Source organism: Lissotriton vulgaris, chromosome 9, assembly GCF_964263255.1.
Source record: "Lissotriton vulgaris chromosome 9, aLisVul1.2, whole genome shotgun sequence".
In the NCBI taxonomy this organism is placed as follows: domain Eukaryota; kingdom Metazoa; phylum Chordata; class Amphibia; order Caudata; family Salamandridae; genus Lissotriton; species Lissotriton vulgaris.
The window spans coordinates 372,270,668-372,294,383 of record NC_141697.1 but is presented as its reverse complement, the minus strand read 5'-3'; the positions used below and the strand labels follow the sequence as shown (position 1 = coordinate 372,294,383).

The window sequence follows — 23,716 nt, the reverse complement described above, 5'->3', positions numbered from 1 at the left end:
CAAGCCAATAATATAATAAAGGCATAACATGAAAGCAGAGTTCAACAATATTGAGCTAAGCTAAATGTATGTAGATGTATATAAAAATGAACAATACAAAAATATGTATGAATGCCTATAGTGGCCAAACAAAATGTAATAAAAGTCTTGAACTTGAGGCCAAATATAAAATCATAGGCCTAGAACATATAAAGTCGAATGTCCGTAAGAGAAAAGGCACCATTCAGAATTACTAAAAAGTCACGTGCCAGTATAGTGAAAGTCTCCGAAGCCACTCATGGGTGGATAGAATATGCAAAATAGGTAGCCACAGCTTCCAAAATGAAATCACTGTCATCATCCGAAAACAGTTCAGCCATCCAATTAAGCAATGGGAAAGAACATACGTGCTCCTCCAGCACCGGACCCTCTAGGACCCTCTAGCAACATCAGAGGTCAACTCGGTGGGTTCTCAAGAACGCTATGTGCCAGAAACTCATGCGCCGCTGCAGGGATGTCCCACTGACCCATTAGTCCATGCATCGCTGCCATGGCCATAATCCTTTCGCCAGATCAAACCAACTCGTGAGCAACTACGGGGCCCATCAGGTGATTAAAAACGACTTCAGGAGATAACGGCAAGCAGAGACACAAATCAATGGCCCAGTCAAAATCGCAGCTCAGGCAATGAACACAGGCTGGACACATGTGAAATAGGAAAATCGAAACGATAATCCAAAAGCCGTGCTTAAGGTCGCAAGCGGCAGGGTGCCATAGTAATCAAGCATCCAGTTGCGAAACAGTGTCAGAAGGGGCTGAGCGGCTTCTTGCGCAGGATGGGCATCCATGTTTTAGGAAGCAGAATAATATCAAAACGCCTGCAGCTAAAGCCAGCAAAACAGGGAATCTGCCAAACAAACTTGAAAATATTGAATGGAAGAAAGCGGGGATGACACCAAAAATCTTTTCAAATGTAATCACGAGACCACTGCTAACCAATTTAAAAAAATGAGCTAAGCCAGACGTGGAGGAGGCATTAAAGATTTGATGAACTAATTAGCAGAAATTAAACGGCAAGTCAGTATTTCTAAGTGCCTGCACCTCTGTGCGTGTGTTAGCTATGTGAAGGACATAAGTTTCACGGGCCGAGCTCAGGGCCACTTCCTTTTGTGACAAAAGAGCCCTTATTCTGCGCATACCATTGAACTCCGCTTTCAAGGTTGGGATGCGCTGCCAGATGGAAACATCTGAATTCCCATGCGTGGGTGGATATAACACGTTCTTGCAACACACCACACGTTCTGATACAGTAACCACATAGGCGATACCGACCATTAACCCACAACACTCCGCGTTATTCAAAAGTAAATAACTACCGTTTGTCAATAAAGTGAATGTGGGAACTATTGCAGGAACTGGTGTGCCTTTTAAAACACAGGCTAAATTAGGCCGGTCCTGATTACAAGAACCATGCAACTGGATGTGTCTGCATATCAGTGAACGGTCAGGCGACTGTGTGCATTCTTCACCATTCAGATTCACTTCCTTTCCATCCTTCAGGCATCTGTACGTGTATGGTAAAGACCATGCCTCATGGAGGAAAGCACTGCCTAGTGGTTCATATCGCCCTATTGCAATATACCGCATACAATTAGTAAATTTGTACAAAGCAAATGGTAACGTAATAACATCATGGATAAGCCATGTAGCAGCAGCTGCCTCAGCTACAGAAAAGGGCAAAGATTCTAACTTTTCAATGTGTAACATAGAAAATGATGCATCTCGCATGGAAAGCATGCGCTGCTTGTCAGTCAAATTAAATGGGGCAAATAGGGATGACACGTTCATGTAACTCCAGGGCACGCAACCCGCTTTAAGAGTCTGTAGTGTCCATGCAAACTGCATCACAGAACGCAATTGATTTTGTCCATGGTACAATACAGACACCTCATCATTCACAATGTCAACTACAGAAGAGACAATATTGTTCAACGTGTAAATTCAGGAAGAAAGCATGTTAATACTGTTATCGACAACTGCAAGCACTTTTTCCAAATTTGCTTGGTCAATCGCCCTTAGGCGCTTAGCAGCCTCAATTTGCGAAAATTTCCAAATGTCATTGTAAACTGCATAAATCCACCATTTAGACCTACCCTTAGCCGGGCCTTTTATAAAATCATTTAAATCCACATTATCAGTCAACTGAGACAGATGTAGTGTAACTGCAGCTAAAGTGGAATGTTGTAACCAATTCTGACACAGTTTCCCCACAGAGTAAGTGGTGACAGTATAATCAGTTTCAAAACGGGGATCAGGTCTGACTTGTGTGAACCCTTCAGCCAGACCCAGAAAACGACGTTGGCAAGAATCAGCACTTCTTTGCCACATCAGCCAACCCTTCGGATCCAAACTGGATACATTAAAGGATGAATTGTGTAATAGAGTTTGTAACTCACGAATAGACAATTCAGTAAAATTACCCCAAACTGAATATTCTTCCAATTCGGGGATAATTGGTGTATTTAATTTTTTAGAAGTAGCCAATCCAAAGCATGTTGTTTGGGAAATAGTAGAATTTAGAAACAACATGTGAATCGGGATGAGACATGCACGGTGCAAAGCCTCAGTGCCTTGTACCTGCCAAACTTTGGTACCCCAAACCGATTTAAGGTCAATTGTTCCTTTCCAGAACTCGTAGCCATCTACAGCTAATTTGTCTAGAAAGGACTTCGAATACAGCAATTTTGTATCGGTAAGTCTAACTTTGGACATTGGCTTTTGTGTCATTTTGAAATAAAATGACTCAGGATTTGATTGATTAAAGTCTGTAAAATAAGTGTATTTTTTCAGAAATGTACTGGAGCTGCCTCCTATTGGAGCTGGGCAGTGTTCCCACTGTGTGTAATTTACAGCAACCCTCCTGGAATTCGTCTTATGCAGAAAATGATTACTATAATGTTAGAAGCAAAACAAATCACCATAATTAACAGAATCTAAATATAAATCCTCAGCATCAAAAGCTGCATAATATTTTAAATCAGAGAATAATGCTTCTACGGCCTGAATATCCCAATCATCAGAACGTATATTTTGTTTAATCACATCCCCCATGTTTACTCTAAGCACATTCGGAACATTAATCACTTCAGTGGGCCCATGTATCTGAAATCTAACCGCATCCCACACAATCCCATCAAGGACAGGCCAAGCAGTAATGTTGACTGTATTCAAGTCTCGTTTCAGTCTGTGTGCTGAATGTGAAGAGGAAAGAGGGGCCAATGTTCCATTAAGGTACCGAATTCCTGTTCTTTCTTTGACATAGTGGCCATCGATCAGGCGGAAAAAATAAAACACAAAACCAATCGACATAAAAAGGTAAAATGAAAATAAAATCAACCAAATGTATGTCCAAGGGGGAATTAAAAAATGTTTTTTAAATAGAGTGGCATATAGTGCAATAGTTGAGGGTTTCTTTGAAAGTTCCGAAACAGAGTCAAAAGAGAATCTGGATTGGTCGGCCAAACGAGTCTGCAAACCTGGCATTGATAAATCAGCAGGATAGGTGTAGTTCAGCTCATCAATGTTAGTAACAGGAATAGTATTTAATAAAGGACTGGATATAGCAGGCATCTCGAGGGACACCTCCGGTTCTGCACCAGAAGTAATAGCCAGCACAGAATGCCTCACCATGGAAGGACAGGATACAGCCGGTGTCATGCTATGAAGAATCGGCCACCCTGTGTGTCTTGACATTGTCAATAGAGATAAATCTGTTTTCCTCACGACCTGGAAGTGGTGGTAATATGACTGTTCTGGTGCCCTTCACTCCAAAAACTCGAACCGGTGCACGATATGAGGGACCAAACTCTTTCTTGTTATCGATCTTCTCTCGAACCAGTTCTCCAACTTGGGGTAGCCAGCCAACTACCGGGATCTGCAACGCATCATCCGATGTGGAGGGCAAATGTTCCTTTGCTAGACTGTCTCTGGTCTTTTGTAGATCCTGTAAAACATTGCAATGTTCATCTATGTCAAAGGCCGCGGCCTGGGCCTTGCAGTCTAGACCGTCAAGGTCAGGGACGTTCATCTTGATACCAAAGAGCATTTCGTATGGGATCCGCCCACCCAGAGACCTTCTAGGGAGGTTATTAAGCGCATGCTGCACGCCATTGAGGTGGGCTAACCAGTTTCTGCCAGTGCCTATAACTCGAGCTGTCAAAGATTGCTTTAAGTCACGGTTCATTCGTTCCACTACACTGTTTCCCTCGGGTCTGTACGGAGACGGAAACTTGACTTGGACCCCCAACGAAACCATAGCATCCTTTTACGCCTTAGAGGCGAAAGCCGGACCCTGATCCGAATGGAAGGTACCACAGGCAAAAATCCCTACAAAGACTCGCAAATCCTTAATGACAGTCCGTGAATCAGCGCTCCGATGGGGCCATACCCACACAAAGCGTGTGCATGAATCAACGGCTACTAAGATGTACTTATATGCAGTATCAGAAGAAAAAGGACCGCAGTGATCTAAGTAAACGCACCCCAGTGGTTTATTAGAAATGTACAACTGTGTCTGAGGCGGACGCGCAGCAGTCGAAGGTTTAATCTGCTGGCAAATGTCACATTGAAGGACATAATCGCGCGTCTGTTTGTACAGTCCCCGCCACCAGAACCTCTGTTGTAGCTGAGTTACAGTGGCCGAGACGCCCGCATGCGCGGACGCCACACCTTCATGAGCCGCTGTAATCAAAGAAGCTCTGCGATCGGAGTTGGGAATTAAACGTTCAACAACTTCAGGAATTTTCAAATAAGGAACCTTATCGGGACTTAAGTGGTATGTGTACTTCAAAGGGAACCCCGCAGGATATTTACCTCCCTTCTCAGTGGCAGCAACAGCCGCCAAGATGTCATCATCTATCTTACTTTTGGACCTCCTGACTGCTGCAACTAAGTATTTAGATACTGCTGACTTCGCTGCTTCATCAGCAAGCGAATTACTGACAGCGTGGACTACCACGCGCTGATGGCCAAGAGTATGAATCACAAACACGAGCGGCAACTTTTCTTTGAGGTCCGCCACTCGAACCCAGATCATTTTATGTTTTATTGTGCTACCTTTGGAATCACGAAATTCATTCTGAATCCAAAAGAACAAGTTCTCATTGTAAGACTGGACACAGTAGTAAGAGTCACTTACGATCAAAGTCGTCACACTAGGATCCGCGTACTCCAATGCAAGCATCAGAGCACGAAGCTCTGCCAATTGCGCGGTGCAGTCCCCAAGCGTCTGCGTGTGCACGACACTGGACTTGAACTCATCGTTCACCATGGCACCGACCACAATGGCGCAAGCGGAAACGTAGGCATGTTTAGAGCCATGCGCAACCTGCGCCGAACCATCAGTGTAAATGATGCAATGGAAATCCTCCAACGGCCGCATCGCTAAAGGAGCAGGATGAACAAATTCACGTACTCCTGCGACCGTAAAGTGGCGTCAAAAATAAACGTGACATCCTGGGATGACAAGGATGCAGCCCATTGAATCCACAGAGGGTGCAAAGCTTTAGAATTGGGTACACTGGCTTTCGTAACTGCCTCCAAGGCAGGACACGGGGTAACAACCAACATGCGTTTTCCCTGTGACAGGGCACGTTCCTTGAGAATTGCCATCTGCACAGCCGTCAAAACTTTCTCCACAGTGGAAAAGCGCATTTCAGCCGAAGTGTACAAGTGTGACTTGTAAGCCATAGGTACTGTATCTCCTTCATTAAAAGTTAGGTACGTGAAACCTACCGTCCCCGGGACAATTCTTATCACCGGGTTGGTCTGGTTATCACGAGTCTGTAAGTATTCAGAAGCGAGCAAATCAGCTTGCAAAGACTGCAGACTAGCTGAATGCTCGGGCAGCCAGCATGATGTGGAAAAATATGGTTGTATCAAAGCATACAAAGGCTTGATACGCTGGGCATATTCCGGAATGTATGTCCTTCCGAAATTTAAAAAGCCCAGTAAAGATTGTAATTTCTTCAGTGTCGTCGGAGAGCGCAACTGTGCGCATTTTTCCAGGAAGTGAGGAGCCAAGCCTTTTCCTTCATTGGTTAATTCATAGCCTAGAAACAACCCTGTGTACTCTGCAATGTGCGATTTTGCAAAATTAAACTTGTAACCCATGTCTGCAAAGTTACAAATAATACTGTTCACTCTACACAGATGCTCCCAAAGTTCGTCGTCTGTGAGATAGATAACATCCACATAGGAACAAGCATCTGGGTCGACCCTCTCCAACAGAGAGACTATGCGGGCGGAAAATACTCCAGGACTATTCTTATAGCCCATCGGGAGACGCCTAAACATTTTTTGGACACCGCCGCATGTGAAAGAAGTCCATTGGGAACTTAGACTGTCCAATGAATGGGCATAAAAACCATTGGAAATGTCAAGCATGGTTTTGAACCGCTTACGCACAAGACTATTTACAAGGGCCGAGCCATGAGTATTCTGTACTGCACAGTTACGGCACTGCGAGTTTAAATGCCGGTAATCCAAAACCAAACGGTAAGAGCCGTCTGGCTTGTTTACAGTAAAAAGGGGGTTATTCATCGGTGACACACACGTTTCAATTACACCTTGATATTCCAATTGTTCAAGGATCGCTGCGACTGAAGCTTTGGCTTCACGTCGTATGGGATATTGAGGTTGAGGCTGCGGCTGAGACCGTTAAGGAATCTCGTGGCTCGGGGACAATTTATCCCAGCCACACTGATTGCGGTATACAGCCGGTGCAAGCGCCAGAGCCCACTCTTCTGCAAAGTGCAGCGCTTCCACTCTCGAAACAGTGTTCGCGAAACTGGGGAGGATTACCTCCTCCCCACGTGGAGCTGCGAGCACAAAAGGTGGGGGCCAGTCAGCCTCCGAAAGCAAAATGTCATACGTAGATGAAAGATTTTCCCAAAATACCCCTTTAATGGTACGCTGTATGTCACCTTCAATTAACAGGACAATTTCAAAAAGTCTATCAGGGGGAGCAACTCTTGTATCAGCTGTTTCAATCACAACATAAGTGTCAGTCGCTGTCACCTTCAGTAGTGGACGGAGGGCCTCTCTCACTATGGTAATCTCCGCCACGCTGTCCAGCAAGGTCAGAGCCCAAGTCAGATTCCGAAGCCGCGTTCTCACAATCTGGGGCATATCGATGCGCCGTTAAGGCTGCGACTTTCTTCTTGGCAAACTGCGGTCTCTGAGGCTTCGAGCCCTCCTGCTTGTCTGCACCGTTGCGCGCGCGGGGCTTACCACGTCCTTGATGGCCACCCCGGCCCCTGCCGCCCCCTCCACCACCGGTTGACGGAGCCGATGAGTCCTGAAAGGAACGAGGAGAGCGTTGGTCAGAAGCCTGAAAACGTTCAGGTGATTTAATCATCGCGCGGTCGCGCAAATCATAAACTCGTTCCGACTGCGCAGGCAACGGAGACGCAGGACGCGAAACCTGTGTTTGTTGTTGTTGCTTACCCTGATTCTGTTTTTTAGGCCAATTTTGTTTCTTGGACTTTGGTTGAACGTCAGTTTCCGAATTTTGTCCCTGGGGCTGCTTCTTCTCCTTAGTAGAAAAAGGCTTATTACCCTTACTATTGCGGCCCACTGTTTTATAAGCCGCCACAATTATCCTCGCTAACTGTCGGGGTTTCTCGGCGTTGGGAACCAGCGCCAAAGCGTTAGCCACCTGAAAGTTCATAGCATCCCCCTTGACATTCGCAAGGATCAGATCGCAAACCACATCAAAGGAGCCACACAGTCGCATACCCAACTCAACAGCCGATTCCGGCCCGTGATCATCTTGAACACGTTTAAGGACCGTAGACAGATTGGACACAGACGGGGAGCCAAAGCACCTCGAATAGACAGCCGCAAAAGTCTTACCCCAGGTCTCACAGTCAACAAGTTCAGGGGCCAAATCTTTCGGCAAACTAAGCGTAAGAATCCGGTGTTTTTCACCAGGAGTCGTATTAGGAAACACCGCCTCCAGCTGGTCAAATTTCTCGGCAAGCCAGAAAGGAAAATCATCCTTATCTAGGGGCTTCTTGCCCATAACGGAATTCACCATGACAGGACTGATTTTCAAACCAGCCTGCCCTGCCGGAAGGGCTGCACCTCTAGGGGCTCCCCCATGAACATTACGACTCGTGTAATACACAAGGGCTCTAATCACGGCAATGGCGACTACATGAAGTCGCCTAAGATCACCTAAGTTACAAGTGGCGTGATTAGGGTGAGGAGTAAATCCAGCCAAAGCGGGTCAATTTGTGCCCGGAATGGACAAAGGACCTAATCTTGGAGCGGTTAAAGAGTGGGGTAGGGCGCCACCAAACCAAACTCCATGCTGCCAAACATCAATAGGTACTTCCTGTGCTCTGTACGGAGCACATTCAGCAGGTACAGGTGACGCAGTGTACGAGTGGAACACACCAGAATTTGCGTCCACTGCCGGAAATGTCACCCACGAATAAAACAGTTCGTACGGGTAAGCATGTTCCGCACTCACCACCAGAACCACAGCCAAGCCTTCCAAAGGGACATCATAAGCCCGCAAATGATCACGCACTGCAATGCAACTATGCTGCGGGATGTCCACGGCTTGTGCCATGACTGCTCAGGAACGTGAAAAAACAAAGAACACTTCGTAGCACAACTGGGTAGTAATTCAAGGAAACCGTTTTAGATAGATTCAAGCTTGAAAAGACCTATTTCAAAAATAGGTAGGTTTTTCCGACACCACAGTTTTCCGGAAACGGGAATGAAGGGGTTAAGGTTTGAATGATATACTACTCGAGTGTCATGATATAAGGCCCAACGTTGGGCGCCATGTAGCAGGGTTTCCGTTCTCCCACAGAACTGTGCACAGAGATCTAGAACCTTGGTGAATTAGGGTGACCCAAAACCCACCTTAGTATCCAAAATCCCCTTACCGAACTAGCTACAGTGTCTCATTGGTCATAACAAACTCCCAATAACTTAGACAAACCAGAACATGAACTTGAGTTACCTCAGGTATCGTGGAACACATGAACACTCTTTCGCTCTATAATCATTTCAAACCAGAACGGGGAGTAAAAGAAGACACGTGCAAGTTTGAAGTATTTATTTTTCAATGCAAGGTTCTTAAACGCAGTATCTTAAATAATACCAAAATACATATTATAAAAATCAGAGTTATCAGCATAGTCACTAATCCATAGTAAGCGAACGGTGATAGCATATTATAATGCAAAAATCAATAGAAATCTGTATCACCTATATTTCGCGCACCCTATTTAGCATACTATATTATATCTAAGAAGGTCTCATTTGGGTTTTAGCAGGGCGGGCCCATACCTCTAAATGTCAGTAGAAGAAGATCACATCATCAGCTACCAGCTCTCTGCATGCGAAGCACCATCAAGTGTGTTTTTGCATTCTCAGTAACTCTATCTTAAACCCGCGTAGAGCCCAATGTTGGCAGCAACTTTATTTGTGTTATGTCTAATGTGGTGCGAGGATCAGGCCTCCCAGCAACCTTGTGTTAAGTTATTCTTAGAGGGTTCAGCTCTCAGTGTGCAGACAGTGTACCAAGTGTACCAAGCACAACTGATATCAGAGCAATAACATATTATTCTCAAATAAATCACATCTTTCGTCTAGGTTGAAAGCTACAATAACAATTATGTGTCGTGTGCAAACTGAAGCCGAAGGAAAATATGTTGTTTAAACATTTAATAAACTCATGCTAACTTAACGCAACATATAGAAAAGCAGTAACTATATGACAATACCTGATACAAATCATTTCTCAATGCCAACTGACAAGGTCGGTGACTTTTATTATATTTAACAGACTATATTATAGTTCTCCTAGTTCACAATTTATTCTTCTAATTTATATGCAGACAGGATATATTGTAAATAAACCTCACTACTAGCGTTCTCATGTTCTTTAAGATTCTACCAGGCATATTACCCGACACAAACCCCTTTTTGGGCTTACCATATTCTGTCGTGGATGCATATGTTCTCAATACATTTATGCCCTAATCTTTTTCGTCCACTGTTATATAACAGAAACAATTACTTGTGCACTATATAGTCCCCAATGCCCTAATTCTATTAAATAGAAAGGTCTCACTATTCATCTATTTCGGATGGAGTGCATTCCATCTTTGGATCCCTATGCGCATCTTTAGGAAGCAATCCTCATCCAGTCCTCTTTGGTATTAAGTCCTTTCTCTATGGTATCTAGTGTTGAAATATATTGCTCTCTGTTTTTTCTCTTAGTCTCTATGTTACCACCTCTCCAGTTCATAGTTATTTTTTCGGCTATAAACCATTCAAAGTATGTGTGTTCATGTTTTAGGTCTTTATAGTGTTTCGTTTCTCCACAGGATCTGGATTCAACATGCTCTCACGATTGTAGAAACGACCACGTTTGAATGAATGTTTAATTAGTTTTTTCGGGTAGCCTCTGTCAGATAATTTCTTTTTCAGAGATTCAGAATGCTTATAAAAATCTTCAATGTTTGAACAGCGGAATATAAATATGGTAGGTTGAGGAGTGTGACTTGTTTAATATAGGTTCCACCCAAAGGGAACATTTCTTTTAACTCAATTTGCCAGAGGAAAATTGACAGAATCGGGAATGGTGCCTTTCTGAATGGATTTGTTCACACCTAAAATTCGGTTAGCAAGGTGGAATTTTTATGTGCAACTTTACTGACTGGGCAAGTTGTAGGAGTTTTAGGGTGCAGTACCTGTAAAAGGTAGTGGACAAACATGTTACAGGTACTTCCGAAGCTGTTGAATATGTATTCCTGCGACGTGCAGGAAAAACTATTTGCCTGGGCAGGAAAAGGAAGTCAGAACCCTTAAAGTAGGCAGGGATGCGGGGGATAAAGTTTATTCTGGAGAAAAAGTGATTAATGTACGCAAATCAGAGGCACTTCAGTGTGAAGTTTTGAATTTCCGGTCAGGAAATTTGTTAGTATGACCCCGAACAAAAGGCAACATGTAAACTTAATAATTGCAGTTAATCCTTTTCTCTTTTTTTTAGATGCATTGTCTGTGTTTATAAATGTGTTCTTACATTGTTTACAAATCAGAATTGTTTAGTACTCTTTCTCTGTAAATCCATCGCAGTCATGGAATTGTACATTTAAGCTTTTATAGTTTTTCTCATTTTTTTCAATAAAATGAAAAATTAAGTTGAATTCAATGGTAACCGACTCTATGAATCTATAATTACTAGGACATTATTTCATGGAATTTATGATATAAAACTGATTTTAAATATAATTGATGTGTTTTATATGGAATACGAGTAAAACTGTGACCAAAGCCAACTATGTGTTTTTTAATAATAGCGAACGGCAGCTCATTTTCAATGCTTAATGTTAATGTCTTCCCAAATGTAGCTCTGCACACAAACATAGAACTTTTTGAAAGTCCAAAGATGTTCATCTTGCTATCAACAGTAATGACATGGGCACGGAGTAAACCCTTAGATCCGGTAAGTTTTCATTCATGTCCAGTTCCTTTGTTTATTTCTACTTGCAAAATGTGCATGTACAGCTAATCTGACATTTAACAACATTTAGGGAGATTCTCCAAGTAGATCCTTCACTGAAAATGGTGAATGTGTGTATTTGAAAAATATGTGTATATTCTTTCCATGTCTTTACAAACTACAATTATTTCTGTGGAAAGTGAGCCCATAATTCTATTGATGCCCAGGCTGCTGGCGCAAACCGCCTCTTAGTTCCCATTCTGAATAGTTACCAAATAAAGAGACGGGCGCTGGAAGCAGGAATCAAGAACAGAGTTTTATTTCTCATGAGGAGAGCCAGTCATTTCGGACACGAAACACAGTGTCTTTCGGGAGGTGCTCTAACAAGTGAGCTTGAGACTCTTGCTTTTATACTTTGCAAAACATTTGATGGTACAATCAGGTCAGTATGTCGCAAAAGGAAGACATCCCTATAATCCTCGTGATGATCCTACTCCACATACGTTCACAATGGGGACCCTTGACCTGCTGATAAGAGGGGAGGGCAATCATGCAGCTGAGTGTTTCGTAGGATGTGTGCGCCTGATCATGGCCCAGGGGGTGGGGTGGCTAGGCATACAATAAGGGCAGTAAATGGTATCTCCTGGCTTAGGCGATGGCCTCGGACATGTGTGGTCAGCCGGACTCGGGGGAAGGGGTCATCAAAGGAGTGGTATTCATGCCTGCGTGGACAATCGAGCGTGGAGGGAGGGTTTGTCAATAGAGGGGCATTCAGGGAAGGGAAGGAGGTGCTGGTCAGGCGCGGCCGTGGCTCTCAAGGACAGGGCTTTGCGGAAGAAGAGGGTTTATGACTTGCTCATATGAGGAGAAGGAGGGGGTCAGGGTGCGTGCAGGGCCAGAGTCGCGCAGAGAGAGAGAGAGAGAGAGAGAGAGAGAGAGAGAGAGAGAGAGAGAGAGATCTTATGACCTGTACATGAGAGAACAGGGGCAGTCAGAGGCGAAGGATGCTTCTTCGAGAGGGAAATGGGGAAGGCCTGGGTCAAGCAGGAGGGTTACCTTTTCACATCAGGATCGCGCAAAGGGAAAGGGTTTCATGGTCTATACATGAGAGAGGGGGTGCAAGATACGCGCAGGAGGGAAGCTGGGGATTCCAATGGGTAAAAAGGCCATGGTGCCTAGAATGGCTGCACATATGCATAGGGGTACGGGTTCTTACTGGCAGGGTGATACGGTCAATAACTTACAGTATCCATGGTGCCCACAGGGAGAGGAGTGAGAAAGGAAGGGAAATGAGTGCTGTCTATGTACATCAGTTTCGTCAGATTTCACATTTCTTCTTGTGAAAGTCTCCATTTAGCGTCTTAGATCACTGAAGTAATCAAATATTTGTGAACAACCTTGCAACTGGCTATATGAATGGCATAACATGTGCGCAATTAACAAACTAACTGCTTCTCAACTGATATATGTTGTGCAATTATTTATGGTTAAAAGAATTCAGATGTTCATATTACTGAAACGTTTTTCAGAAATAGTAAACCAATGGACACTACATTTCCCTTTTGTTAGTAAGTGATAAGCAAGTAAACAGTATGGCTCTTCCAATGGCTTATTTTAATGGATGATAACCAGGCAAATTGTGTGTTCATTTTTGTCATAAAATAATTATCCTACATTTATGCACGTATTGTTGCTTTCTAATGGCCCATGTGCAACACAGTGACAACATGTGGCAAAATAGATTTTTTTCATTTCAGTATAGCAAACAAAGTGGTTTTACATATATAAACATTAGATGTGATGCCCTATATAAATAAAGAAGGTGCAGCCTACCTTTACAGAGTGTTCATTCCGAATATTTATGTGAAATATAACGATATTTACAAAAAGTTTGGAAACATATTTTACTAAATGGTCATAACTTCCATAGTTTGTTCAGAAAAGTAATAAGTATGAATACACCTACTGTACTACGCATTGGTTTAGTAAGAATAGAAAGAGGTACATAATTGGAAACAGCATGAAGTGCGCGCAAAGCATCTGACTGAACAGGCAGTCAGTCACCTCCTCTTCAGCTATAATACTTATATAATTTTTAGAAAGCATGGTGGCCATCTCTGAGGCTACAGATGGAGGAAGCACATATTTATGAATGATCTCCGTAAGTTAATGTGATGAAGAGGATGATTAAGATGTATGCATCTGGATGTCACCAAGGTAGAGCAATGTATCGTTTGAGGGATTATTGTGGTGTTCTGTGCAATCCAAATCTGTTTTTTTGTAGTGACTAGAATCTGCCCAATAAGAAAAAGTCTTACTGTATGATGCATTTACAGTAACCGTGATGTGAGGTAGAATGAGACTATGGACAGTACCGTTGCTCTCCAGATGGATATCAGGCATAACCCATCCATACCTTTGTAAAGAGTTTCCATGTTAATAGGGGACATGCTGATTCAAGGGGGGAGTGTTTACTCAATTATGAAACTCTTAAGAGCAGGTTGATTCATTGAGACAATGTAAGCTGTTCTATACATTGAATTGGGAAGAGCAAAGACCTTTGGAAATCATACAGTTAAGAGCTATCAACAGTCCAACTTAAAGAAGATAGACCCACATTTAGGCTGTGAATGTCCAAAAATGGTTTGCACCATTAGGTGGTAAGGTCACTAATGCCGAAAAAGTGACATGATCAACAGTGCCTAAGGCTACAGGCAGGTAAAAGAGAATCTGGGTGCTGGGACGTCTGCTGTTCATCAGCATCTGCCAATTATCAATTCAGGAAATCAAGAGGGATTAAGTCCTATGGTGGGACAGAATCTAATTTGAATGAGTTTATTGCCCTCCCCTCCACCAAAAACTGAAGATATGTTGTGAGTGCTACCTCCAATAGATTGACAAGAAGAGAATAGGGGACACTCCCAAGATTGTGTTCCAGTTGTAAGCTATATATCATAAATGGTTTTTTAATGGAAAAGTGGGTATTCTGTGTTTTTTCAGGGACATAGTTATCACTGGTGTTGTACCCTTGTAATTGAACTGGAAGGGTTCCTCATTGATTGGAGCCACATAGGATAAATCTGTTTTTCTGTGCCCCATGATGGGTGAATATGCTATGTTATGCAGTTGTGAGGCTCCAACATGTCTCCTTGCTCCTGTCTGTCTCAAGAGTGGTTTTCAGTGGAAGGGTATCATCGTTGGAGTCAAGGTTGCTGGTGCAGTATTCAGGTTAATAATATAGGATGGTTATTTGCACTTTAGAGTAGTTCTCCATCCTAGGAAACTTTAGCTATCATTGTGGTAAATTCAAGCTTTAGTAGAAAAACATTCGTAACCATCTTGGTTTTCCAATGACCTCTTTTAAGTGTTTCCTTAACTGGAGTACATAATTCAGAATGGTCTTTTTAGCTCACAGCATCACAAATCTCCCATTTTGCTGCAATGAGATGAAGAACGCTAAGCTTTGAGTCCTTTTCCTCTTGTGTGTTCTACAATCTAGTTACTGCCTTGACTACTCCTGGCTTGCTTGTCTGGTTTGAACTGTGCATTACTAGTGGTACAAAAGGTTAAGCTTTTGTTTAGTTTTGGCTGTTCAGTCATGTTACACCTGAAGATCCAATTCAACTTTGTTAATCCTGTCCAATATATATACACTTGTAAAGTGTTTTAGCTCTGGTCCTAAAAAGTCGATTAGCAACCTTAAAGTTTTTTTTATGCTTTATTGGCTTTTTTATGTAGGGCTTATTAGAAGGAATTTCCAGGGGGCTTCAATGTGTAACTTAGATTTTAAACTGAACAGATGTTGCTGTTTTTGTGTCTTCAAAAAGACATAGGATAATCCTCTATATCCAGTACTTGAAGGCTATTTGAACCATTTGACTGTTTCTTGACTGACAAGAAACTCAATAGATCCTTTGATTTAAATGGTACCCAGAACTGTTTCAAAAGAAGCATTTAGGGCATGATTATGATGTTGGGTGGACATCAAGTTGTGGTCTCAGGACCGACCAACCACTGATTGGCGGTCCCTACACCGTAATTACAATGCGACCACACATGGTGCAGTCGCATACTCCAATTTCTCTATGGGAGCTTGTGCTGCAGCCGTAAGCAGGCCGTAGCATAAGCTCCCATAGAAAACCTGTGTAAATCCCTGCATTGTGTGTCAGGCACCTCAGGGTGCCACAGGGTGCAGGGATTTACAGGGAAACACCAAACCCCCAACCGGAGGGCCAGGGGGCAAGGGGGCCCTGCTAGGGGCCCCAAAGGCACTTTCTGACAGCAAATCCATATCAGAAAGGCCGACATGGATTTGCACTCTGAAAGTGCCATCATAATCCCAAAGGCGGAAACACCTTCCTCATGTGATTATGCAGCCCTACCGACTGGCTGATGGGCTCCTCGAGCCCGTCAGAAGTCAGCCAGATTGACCGGTCGGTTTGAATTTTGAACGCCGTAATTGTAATGCGGCGATCGCAAGTCAAACCAGGGATGACGGACAGAAAGGCTCTGACCAGCGGTCGGAGGTTTTCCGACCAACATCTTAATTAACCCCTTACTGTCTAGGAAAGGCTGGGGTGAGAGTAGAGGCACATTCCTTCGCTAGCCAAGCAAGACACATATCTTTAAAGCAGCCTGACCAGAGATTTTCAACTCTCAGTTGAATAAATCTGTTTTAAGGATTGGAACTAACAGTGACAGGTTAAGAGATTACACGAAGGACCTTGCAAGAAGATGGAGGAGTGAACTCTACTAGTGAAGATGAGGGAACATCTTTGTAACATGACTACATTAGTTGACAACATAGACAATTCAAACTTAATTCTCCATTACAAAACATATACCCGCAAGCTTCATCATTCAAGAACAGCTGTATATAATTATTAAAACCTCTTGTTGAATTAGTGCTGTCACACAGAGGTCTATGAGGGCTTTTTCCAAGCCAGATGGTCAAGATATTCACATATTTTTACATATGATAGTGTGTATTTACATAGAGGATCTGTCAAAGTGTAGGCCCCCCTTGACCTACACTGGATGCCTCTGATTTACATATATTTCTTACTTTGATTACAACAAATACACCATGCCAACCACACACAGTCCCCCATTGTGTTGAATGCTTCCCCTCTTGAAATATGCTTTGCCACCCAAATAACGTGGTATGAGTCACTATATAGATGCTACAGTACCATACCAGATTTGCCAACTCTGAGATAATTCTCACAATGTAAGAGAAGGGGAATTAAATGGGCAGATCTGCGGAGAGGGCATGGCCTTAAACCCAATACTCTCATGAGACACGGGGTGAGGTCATGGAGACTGGGTGGGGGTTTGTTCTGAGCTCCAGCCACGCTCCCTCCAAAAAAGATAAACATAACCAAAAGCTTCTGAGGCTCCCTATGATGCCATGGGAATGTTGCAAATTTCTCCTGCCCCTCATCTACAGACATCAGGTGCACCCAGCCACTAAACATGAGCCGGAAACCCTCTCTGCACAGAGGTTTCTAGATTATATTATCTCCCATCATGTCATATCGGCTACTCACTGAGAGACTGTGTGAGCAGGACCAATATCGTATGATACACAGTGACATCTTAAGGATTTGTAGGACCATGGGCAATATATATTGGGGCCCGTGTTTGAAACATCTCCTAAGAAAGAGGTTGAGAGAGATAGTTGAGGTAGGGAATGTTATATGTTTGTATGAGAGAGAAAGAGACAGACGGAAAAGAGTTGATGAGAGAGGCAAAGCGGTAGAGGTAGAGAAATAAGGGTAGTAGGAAAGGAATAAGATATTTAGAGAACAGAAGTAGAATGAGATAAAGGGGAGGCTGGCAGGTGAGGTAGTGAACTAATGGCAAGATGAATTGAGAAGTTAGGTAGTCAGAGAGAGAATGGTGGGGTAGAAAGAGGTGAGGTAGAGGGAGGTGTGAGAAAGAGAGAAAATGGGATAGTGAGGGGGAAAATGGGCAAAGAGAGAAGTAGAAGTAGGTAAAGTAAAGGAGGCATGGAAAGAGAGAGAGAAATGTGAGTTAAAGCTAGAGATGAGGCTATGTGAGATGAGACGTACAGTAGGTGGAGGAGCGATACAGTGACTCCAGACGGGAAAAGAGCAGTAAGATACAGATAGGGAGTTGAGATAGAGAATAGAAAATGATAGGTATAGATGTAGTCAATGAAAGTGATTGAGGGGAGAAACCACAGGAAAGAGCTAGAGGAAGATGGAGTTGAGTGAGGTATATTGGGTATGTAGTCGAGAGAGTTGAGTTAGAGCGGATGAAGGTACACAGAGAATGATAGATCAAGAGGTTAAGAAAGATGGTTAGTGTAGAAGAAGTGAGATGAAATAAGGAGAGAGTAATGACAAAAATATTACTTTTCACTTTAGTTGCCACCAGCTGCCTGAGAGTGTGAGAAATAAGACTAGGCAGGCCAGGCAGGCACACTAAGGAGCATATTTTATATTTTTACTACAACACAGTGCAGCAACCAAAGCTGCTGAGCTGCCTTGAGCAAGGGGGCAAGGGGGAATGGGAGAGAAAGCAGCCTAGAGGGTGCATAAATGGCTACCCAGCATCCCATAAAAGCTTTGGACTAGGGTGTGTTGTTTTGAATGGAATTTGTACTGAAACATACTCTTCACGTACAAAATCCTATGCCTAGACATCGTATGTGTGCTGTACAGTGCAGACCACAAGCAATGTGTGTAATGTTTGAAATAAATTGAACAGTTCTTCATGTTAGCGCCTGCTTCAAGGTTGGTTTTATGAGCACTGTTATTATGGCAGGAATTTCTACTTTCCCATCTAATTTAAAATGGGAAGCTCTTCTAAGGTGTTGGCCCAGCGGAACTGACCACTTTCTCCAGCCCTTAGAGCGTCTCGGTTGACACATGGAGGCCCAGTATGTTTTGGTAGATCTGACAGTACATAATGCCCATTGTTACAGAGCCGAAAGAAGGTCTACCATCTATTTTAGACCTCGTCCTCCAGAAAAAGCTGTTTAATATACTTACCCCAGAAAGTAAAGAATAAAAAAACATTACATCTCTTCCTCACCTAGGGTACAATTGCATATTAAGGACCCCATAGATCCCTTTCGATTTTTAGGTGGTAACCATAACTACATTTGATCTTAATTGATGACAACCACTTCTTTCTTTATTTAAATACACAATATCCACCTAGGCTTCTCTGACTACAAACAAAGTCGTCATTGGGAGCTTTGGTACAGGAGTCGGACTATTGAAGATGAGTTTTGCTGTGATAGAGAAAGTCAGTCAGTGAAAAAGCTTTTATTATCGGTTAAAAACCATATAAAAGACATAGATATCACATCATATACAACAATACTATGTACAAATAAGTTAATAAATATAAAAAAGTTCATAAGAAGACCTCAGAAAGCAGAGTACTTGAGTTTAAAAACAAGCATTGGTGTCTCTCTATCGTACACAGTTTACAAACTAACCCACCACGCAAAGTAAGTAGAAAGAGGGCCACCCGTATTATATATTTTTGAAACCCTTTAGAGTCGCGCACCTTGTGAACCACATCGACAGAAGAAATTTTGAGGTGGCAAAACAAACATAAAAGACGTATCTGATTTGAAGAGTCTAAAGGCCTCTCAGTAGTCCCTTATGCCTCTAGACCGACAACACTGAATTAGCCATTCGGATCTTGCCCTAGAGTAAGAGGGGCAGAAGAGCAGAACGCGGAGAACTGTCTCTCTGCTAGCCTCACATGATTTGCAAGTACTTGCGGGAAGTGGTGTTTTTAACCACTTGTCAGTGGTTTTCCCTTAGGGGAAATGTGCCATGCCTAAACTGGAGGTAAAGTTTCTTAGCCAAAGGTGGCTGAATTTGATATAAGAATCTCTCAAAAGAAGGGTGGGCCTTGATCTCTAGGAAGGTATTAGTGAGCCTGCCCAGGGACGAATTTGATGATAAGAGAACCCTACCGTACTCTTTCAGCGCTATGCTCAATGTTTTTCTAGGGAGCGAGCCGCAAGCCTCCTCTGGGGAGGACCACAGGTCCCCGCTGCCCAGTTTCTGTACGAGGCGTTGGATGTATTTCAACCAAGGGATCCTGCCCACACCCCCTCTGGCTAGCAAATCCCGCAGGCCTTCCCTATAGCTCTCAAGTTCCGGGGTAGCCCAAAGCCGTCTCCAATATAGCATGGTACGATTTGAAACGACCTCGTGAATTGGCACCAGGCCTAAGTCCAACCTCAAGGGGACGAGCGGAGTACTCTGGGGAAGACGCAGGAGGCGTCTTATAAAACTGTTCTCAGTAAGGGAAAGAGGGGCCACACTTAGATGCCCCCAGAGTTCTGCACCATAGAGTGCGCCACCTCTTGCCTGCGCCTTGTAGATTTCTACAGGCGGTCCCGTAAGTTTGAGGGAAGATTCACTATGGACTTTTAGGATGCCGCCTGATGACTGGGCGAGTTTCAGGTTGGCTTTGGCAATCTGCGAGCCCCAGTCCATTTTATCATTAAGGGTAACCCTCAGACACTCAAAGGTTGAAACTCGATCAAGGGCCGTCCCATCCAGATGCGGGTGGGAACAGTTCGGATGGGTCGATTTAAACGCCATGTATTTCGTTTTGGCGAAATTGATTTCCAAGTTCCTAATTTTACAGAAGCTAGAGAATGTTTCTAGTGTGCGCTGGATACCCCCCAACGTTTTAGACAATAGGAGAGTATCGTCGGCGAATATTAACGCCGGGATTTTCCTACCAGCTAGTGAAGGGGAGTCCAGATTGTGCACTCCCAGTAAATGGGCAATAAGGCCATTGAGGAATAGGGAGAAGAGCGTGGGCGCTAATACACATCCTTGCCTGACTCCCCTTTCCACTGGGAAAAGGGAAGTCAGTGCCCCCCCCCTTCCCAAACCTCACCCTTGCGTGCGTGCCCATGTGCAGCCGCTTAAAGAGCTCGCATAAGTAAGCCGGAGCACCCATCTCAGTTAAGATGACCCAGAGCTTGTCCCTCTGAACCAGGTCAAAAGCTGACCGAAGGTCCACGAATATCAGTTACAGGCTGCCGCCCCCCAGGCTGATAGAGAAAGGGTAGACCAAAAGACCAATTACCTTATGCCCTTTAGAATGAAAGACATTTGGCAACCATTACACACCTATTCACTATCGCTCACAGCTCAGTCACAAGACTCACGCTCAGGCACATCAGTCCTTCCCTCCCCTACACCCTAACTATTAATCGTGCGTGTTTGACCTTTTCCCCTCCTCCCGTCTCCCATACCTCCTTCAGGCGCATTTGCGCCTGCAATACAATGGAGACAAGACTTTCACAGACCCCTTCACCCCCCTCCCCTTCACCTGCCCAGTTCGCATCTACTTGCCTTTTGTCCCCCCTACAATGTATAGTGCCCCTGAGTGGCGTAACATAGGCCCGCGGGGCCCAACATAGGCCCCCGCAGCCCCTGGGCCCCTGGGCCCCTGAGCTACAAGGGGCCACCTCAGCACAGTACCTCTGCCTTAGGGCTCCTAACTGACTCCGGAGGGAGTCAACCCATGTAGTTTGCAAGGACCCCCTCAAGTTTCAATATGCTAGTGGTGCCCCTCCTAGGAGCCTGGGAGTTATCTCATCTCCACTTATGCATTAAGAACCATCTGCCATCAGCGACCTTCTTCTTCTTTACACTGAGGAATCAGTTACTTCCTATAACTGTGTTTTTTCCTTTCCTTTTTATGTTTCTTCTTCTTTTCTGTTGTATAGATTAATTTGTTACGACCTTAATTGGCACCCACTGGCAGAAGTGTACCGTCTTCGTTACATTTGAATAATGTAACCAATGGCCAATACCATCTCATCTTATTTTCTATATTACCATGCTGGTATGCCTAAATCAAGTCTATTCTCTTTTGAAAATAAATAAAAACAGTTTTAAAAAAATGAATACTTATGCACTTTTAGTAAGACGTGGAAAAGAACAAACTGAAAGGACTCGCAGTTTTTGTCATCAAACTATGTCTATTTGATAAATGTATGTCGGCTGAAGTGGCAGTGTTTCAGGCACGGGGTTGCCCGCAGAAATATGGGAAGATTTGGGCCAAGTGGGCTAAATACCGGATTATTGACCTATCCATCCTTTCACAGCCAGCTAATCAAGACCCTATTGAAAGACTAATCATCAATGACTCCCCAATCTAATGTGCTCATTGGCTGTGGACATATTTTTGTGATTGTGTATGTATTTATTGTTCCATGTGGGAAGTGCGGTGCAGAGTTGGGGGTGGGGGGGGGATGTTGGATCGAATGTTTCGCAGATCTTCTGATGAGGTCCTCCCTGGTATCTTTTGTATTTCCATTTCGTCATTTGTTTGTATGCCGCTTACTGTGGTTCGCCCACTGGGTGTTATAAACTAAATTAAATTTGTTGTTAAAAAAAAACGATGTCTATTTGTAGAACAAATTCAGTCTTCTGTCTTCTTCTGGTTTACAGGATGATTCAGAGATTCCATTCACGGAAGACGATTATCGGCGAAGGAAAGCTCACCCTGATTTCAAAGACCATCTGGCAGTAGAAAAAATTGTTATCAAACTTGGAAAAACTGTACGTAATCAACAGCACAGAAAATATTCAAAAAATTATAAAATATCAGATGTCCTAATGGGTGAAATTATAGAGATAGTTTGTGTATATTCTGTAGAATGAAAATAAATATGTTTATGCAAACTATCCATAGGTAACTTGAGACTGACTTTGTACAATATACTCCTTGGAATGGCGGCATCGATTTTAAAATTTTGGAATGGAGAACTGAAAACAGAAAACGGCAAACTAACACTTTTAAATTTGAAATTATGTTGTGTTACGTAAAGTTAATCTAGCAATTTGTAATACAGCGCACTAACACTCTATAGCTATTGATTTTCCTAACTTTGTCGAACAAAATACATTAATTAACATATTTATCAAAACAAGTATTGACTGATATTAAACCTTGGGAATTCCAGTACTATTGTCATCATTGTGCTGTTCTGAGGGTACATAAATTATTCATGGGTGACTTTAAATGATTCCATGGGAACGCCAGTGTTGCGTCCCACAAAAATCCATAGTTGATTGGGATTTTTCATCAAACTGCCTCATTTTGAGTAGCTAACAAATCCCGATAATAGCTCAAACTCATGTTTGCGCAAAATTTGTGATCATGAGTTCTGCATTACTTACTGCGCAAGCAAGTGTTTTCCCACAAGGTTTTCAAACCATGCAAGTTAACACCTCACATTCCAAGATTGTGCATCTCTGAGGAGGATGAACATAGTTTTACCACAATAGCTGTCAAATTATAAAGGGCAGAAACTCCGAATGGTGTGGCAGTTGCGCACCCAGTAAATGCCACACCCATTGGTGTTAATTACTTACTTTGTGTGCAATTACTACTCGGTATTAACCCAGGACTCAAAATGATCAGGTTCACAGTCAAGCCAAAGGCAAACCTTAAAAAATATTTTAGGATGTTGTCATATAAAAACTAAACTACGTGAAAACAATATTATCTAATGTGCAATAATGTTGAAATTATCCTTGATGGAACTTAAAATAATGAATCTAATATGTGACATTAATAAAAAATGTAAGAATTGTGATTGCAGGAGGTGAAATGACCATTCCAAAATGGAAGCCAGTTTGCAAAGTAATGTGACTGATATTGTAGTCCTACCACTATGTTTGAAATGATGTGTACTATGTGGTAATGGTGGAAACAAACGTTGTTTAACCCGTGATCATGGAGCGGCTGTCCCGAAACGCGTTGGGCGTTTTTCGCTGTTTGAAATAAACTAACCATACGCTGAAAAGGAATTAGGCCCGTATTGTTTTTCTGAACTAAACATCAAAGAAGCGATTTAAGAGGTGCGCAACCTCGCCGTCAGAAAGTGGCAGGAAAATACGCAAAATGGATATATATATATATATATATATATATATATATATATATATATATATATATATATATATATATATATCCCAAGAGCCGCTTCGGGGAATCAGATGCAGCGCGTTGTCTCCAGCATGCACCGATAAGCAGACACGAGCCCAAGTTGAGTGCAGAAAGTAGCGTTTATTCCTCGTTAGTCAGCCATAACGCGTTTCACCACCGGAGTGGCTTGATCACATGACAACGTTCAAGCATTGAATGGACCATTAAGACAGCTAGCACCCTATGCACGTGACTGTG

The 23,716-nt window shown here is 43.1% G+C and overlaps 1 protein-coding gene across 1 annotated transcript in view; it reads left to right on the top strand.

Moving 5' to 3' along the window:
- AK7 (adenylate kinase 7) overlaps positions 1 to 23,716 on the top strand; it is a 404,956-nt gene that overhangs the window by 187,781 nt on the left and 193,459 nt on the right. Inside the window, exons 4-5 of the mRNA XM_086937746.1 lie at positions 11,415 to 11,509; positions 21,976 to 22,086. Coding sequence (XP_086793872.1) covers positions 11,415 to 11,509; positions 21,976 to 22,086 — 206 coding nt within the window. The remainder of the gene's footprint in view (positions 1 to 11,414; positions 11,510 to 21,975; positions 22,087 to 23,716) is intronic.